Below are 5,000 nucleotides of genomic sequence, written 5' to 3' on the forward strand. Positions count from 1 at the left end.
AATATATATATATATATATGTATATATATATATATATATATATATATATATATATATACACACATATATATATACATGATATAATATATATATATATATATACAATATATATATATGTGTGTGTGTATATATATATATACATATATATATATATATATATATATATATATATATATATATATATATATATATATATAATTTATATATTTATATATATAATCACTAATCAAATCCTTCGATATACTCAACTATCATACTGAAATAACAACCACTATCACATCTATCTTCACAATCCTAAACCGGCCAAAGGTCGGTGATATTAACAGGTCACTCACAGAGAAGCTAATGCATTGGTCAACTACATTGACCAATTGTGCATTGAGTTCTGCACTGGGCGTGAGAGTTTTCAATTCAGTCTTCAAATTATCTGGTAAGATCTTCAAGTTCTCGTCTATCTGTAAAGAGAATTTTAAAGGTGTGAATGATACTTTAGAAATGATGATGAATTGAGTAGAAGATTAAGAAAAAAAAAATATTAAATTCCAGCATGAAAATGATGATAATGGTGATGATGTAGGCGATAAAGATGGTGAGGATGATGACAATAATACAGTATTACTTATAATAATAACACTAATAAAAATAATGAAAATGATAATAATTTTGATGAAAGTACTACTACTACCACCAGTAATAATAATAATAATAATAATAATAATAATAATAATAATAATAATAATAATAATAATAATAATAATAATAATAATAATAATAATTTTCTCTTAATGACTTTATGATGATAATGCTATTGGTAATAACAACAATAATAATAATAAAGACTATTATAATTTGCAATATTTCTGTCTCTAACATTCATGAAATGCTTAAATATATAAATAGTATTTACCTGATAAAATCAAATTTTGAACTCTCAATTTTCATCTTATTGAATAAAACAAATATAAACAGATTATCAAAACTCACGTAATTCATCTTCTGCAGGAGACAGGTGTAGTTGCTGGTCTTGGAAACTGCCTTCGTCAGCAGACGTTCAAGTATAGGACCGTCGTAAATGAATTCTTTTTTCTGTTGGGGTAATTTTAATAGATCAGTGACTTTCATCTTAAATGGATGGCATTTCTTCGGAAAGTACTTATAAAAGCCCTTTGCCTTATAATACAAAATGAAGATATTATAAGACATTAGAAAGGAAACTGTAAGATAGATTACTCGAGTGCCATATGTGGACGAGATCATGGTGAGGGGTAGATGACGATGGTTAGGTCATGCTCTTCGCACTCATTAAAACAGATTAGTTCACCAAACTTTCAACTGGGCTCCACAAGGCACTAGAAGAGTTTGAAGACCCAGACCTACATGGTTGAGGACTATGAAGCGCGAAGTAGGAGAGGACGATTTGAGAAGTATTGATTTAAAAGCTCAAGATAGAGATGAGTGGCGAAATATGACTGAGGCCCTTTGCGTCGATAGGCGTAGGAGGAGATGATGAATATGTATATATATATATATGTACGTATATCCAGTATATGCATATAAAAGTACATATATAAATATATATATATATATATATATATATATACATATATATATATATATATATATATATATATATATATATATATATATATTATATATATACATATATATATATATATATATATTATATATTTATATATATATATATATATATATATATTTATACATAAAGAGAGAGAGAGAGAGAGAGAGAGAGAGAGAGAGAGAGAGAGAGAGAGAGAGAGAGAGAGAGTTATACATATACACATACATATATATGTATATATAGTTAAATTAGATATGTATTTACATTCACACATACTGTATCTCTATCTCTATCTCGGTGCATATATATATATATATATATATATATATATATATATATATATATATATATATATATATATATATATATATATATATATATATATATACAAAAAAATCTCTTTACGAAAAGATTAAATCTATTTCAATCAATAAAATGTTTAATGTTTCATCTACAATGCAAAAACATAATAATAAAAACTTAAAAACTTACTGCTGCATCGGAGACCATTTCCTCTTGCTTCTTAGCGACAGGTTCAGGGAGCATTTTCACCGGCTCCTGATAACATTGATGCTTGGCTACGGTGACCCGCTTCAACCATCCGTAGTAAGGTTCCTCACCAAGGCAGGTGGCCATAGCCTGAGGTTCGATGGTAAATAAGACAGAATTTCTAAAAGGAAGATTTCTAAATCGAATGGCAAGATATAATATAGCAACTAGTTACATTATTTCAGTCGATATTCATTTCATGTTTTTTTTTTTTTTAGATATTTCGTTATTTTAACGAACATATATATAGAGTGATAATGAAAAAGAATAATTACTTGATTGTAGGCGAATCTATTGACGAAGAAGTCATGACCTTGAACCAGCGAAGCCAACGCCAAGAAGAGTATAAATGGGGTTACCATCATTCTGAAAAACAGATTTAATGGAATTATATATACAATATAGCCTATATGTACAATAACAAATTCAGCAATTCCTAGTACACTCCAGGACAAAGGCCTCATATATGCCAATTCATGTTCGGTGTTTGGCCAGCTTTCATCACCATGCTGGCATATGCAGATTGGTGATGATGGGAGATTTCCGTCTGGTCGCTCACAGCACAAAAACCTAGTATGGATGGCCCTTACTAATATTACTTTGCTAATTCTGACGATATACAACCCCTGTCACTATGTTAAATATGTTAAGGTATCCCCACTCAGGTATGTTGTTTATATATAATATATATATATATATATATATATATATATATATATTTATATATAAATATACATATATATATATATACATATATATATATATATATATATATATATATATATATATACATATATATATAGATATCTTTATGTATATATGTACATATACATATATATATATATATATATATATATATATATATATATATAATATATATATATATAGACATACATATATAGTATATATATATATATATATATATATATATATATATATATATATATATATCTATATATACATACATATATATAGTATATATATATATATATATATATACATATATGTATTTGTGTGTGTAAGTATGTCCATGCCTATGTGCGCGCCCTTGTTTTTGTAAGTCATACCAAGCCTGGAGTAAAGAGTTGAGTTACAGGTGGGGTAAACGACCAGTGTTTTAAAATGCCAAACCCTTGCAGTCTTTTGCAATGAATATCATATCATAATTTGGTCTGAAAGACAATATGCTAATATAAATAAGGAATTCTCAACTGCGAGTCGAAATGAAAATACTGTGAAAAGACCGAAATAATATTATAAAATAGTAAAAACCTTCCATACTCACTTCCCAATTTGGTTTCTTCCGAGCTCCTTTGCAAATGAAGGTCTGCTAAAGACTTGCTATTTCGAGGGAGACGCAATCGTTTTTATACTCCTTCAGATCCTAACCAGCATTATACACTACCTTGGCCTTGGGAAAACCCAGTTTCATTCTCCTTTATTTATTCCTGTTTGGTCTTTTGTTGTAAAACTCGCTACGTCATTGTTACTTGCGTCTTCAGCGTTGTGATAAAGAACAAAGTACTTATTTTTGTCTTTGAAGAGGTGACTGGGTGATGTCATTGGTTTTATGGTAGATAGATAGATAAATAGGTAGATAGACAGATAGATAAATAAATAAATAGATAGGGAACAGATAGGCAGATGTAAAAATAGATAGATGGATAAATAGATAAATAAATAGATAGAAGTAAATAGATAAAAATAAATAGAGAGACAGATGTACCAATAGATAGATTGACAGACAGATAAATAAATAGATCGAGAACAGAAAGACAGATGTACCAAAAGATAGATAGATAGATAGATAGAGAGAGAACAGACAGACTGATGTGCCAATAGATAGATAGATAGGTAGATAGATAGATAGATAAAATGACACAGGCAAAAAGATAGGTTGGTAGACAAACCAATACAGATGGAACATATCATATGTTTATTGTGTATTTCACATAAATAATCTGATATAGATAGAATATATCATATGCTTGATATTAAAATCGCATAATTCATTTTATATATGGGTATTAAAACTATGTCCATATCATTTGTGATTTTAATAAAAAACTTACACTAAATCAAATCCTGCTAACATTATTCAATATCTATAATGTTTTTAAAGAGGTATTCACTAATATTCTTACACCTACTTAACAAAAAGTAAAACAAAAAAACTGGTTTAACTCTAAAGCTAAACCGGACACTTCAATCCCCTGAAAACTCGTAAACAAATTTGTACATTCTTGGACTAGTTAATAACTCGAACCCTCATTTTCAATCCACTTGCAAAGCACTGGCTCATCAAAAGCAAGATTTACATTATCAGGCAAATATGGATTTAGAGCATTTCAATCTTTGATCTACCATTATGGATTTTATTGTCTAGGACTTTAAAAAAAAACAAATTTTCCAACATATAAAAGTTACCAAAGTAATTAAGATAGTTTGTAGGCTCTGATATATTTTCTTATTTTAACTGCATTTTTTAAGGTAGTAACTTTTTCTATGAGAAATATGCAATTACACTAGATTTCGATATCACTGTTTCATTTATCTTGTTGATAGAATTTTTGATTACCACAAGTCAGAGTTCACTATAGGAAGGAATGCTAACAAATGGGATTATTTTGTTAACCTTTAGAACAATGGGTATTAAGGCTTTCAAGTTATATCGAAATTATAACCTTTTAGTCCTAAATTTTCCTTCGTACTCTGCAAAGGATTTCATCCTCAAACCAATCCTTGGAGCTTTAAAGATACAAAGAACAGACTTCTCCTGAATTTATGTTATTCTTCTTAAACGAAATCCAGCCCCTTCAGGATGTCCGTGCCCATAACGATGGCCATCACTTTCACCAAGTAGTTGGTC

The 5,000-nt window shown here is 28.4% G+C and overlaps 2 protein-coding genes across 2 annotated transcripts in view; both read right to left on the minus strand.

The window, feature by feature from the left end:
* Positions 1-3,455, minus strand: part of LOC137616137 (uncharacterized) — a 4,233-nt gene extending 778 nt beyond the window's left edge. The window contains exons 1-5 of the mRNA XM_068345809.1: positions 3,417-3,455; positions 2,407-2,497; positions 2,075-2,221; positions 985-1,086; positions 336-455 (exon numbers count right to left, since the gene is read on the minus strand). Of these exons, the coding sequence (XP_068201910.1) occupies positions 336-455; positions 985-1,086; positions 2,075-2,221; positions 2,407-2,496 (459 nt within the window). The 5' untranslated portion in view covers position 2,497; positions 3,417-3,455. The remainder of the gene's footprint in view (positions 1-335; positions 456-984; positions 1,087-2,074; positions 2,222-2,406; positions 2,498-3,416) is intronic.
* Positions 3,456-4,670: 1,215 nt separating this feature from the next.
* LOC137615943 (uncharacterized) overlaps positions 4,671-5,000 on the minus strand; it is a 16,903-nt gene continuing 16,573 nt past the window's right edge. Inside the window, exon 6 of the mRNA XM_068345627.1 lies at positions 4,671-5,000. This exon is cut by the window's right edge and continues 167 nt beyond it. Coding sequence (XP_068201728.1) covers positions 4,928-5,000 — 73 coding nt within the window. The 3' untranslated portion in view covers positions 4,671-4,927.

The sequence above is a fragment of the Palaemon carinicauda genome, chromosome 22 (assembly GCF_036898095.1).
Source record: "Palaemon carinicauda isolate YSFRI2023 chromosome 22, ASM3689809v2, whole genome shotgun sequence".
Classification (NCBI taxonomy): domain Eukaryota; kingdom Metazoa; phylum Arthropoda; class Malacostraca; order Decapoda; family Palaemonidae; genus Palaemon; species Palaemon carinicauda.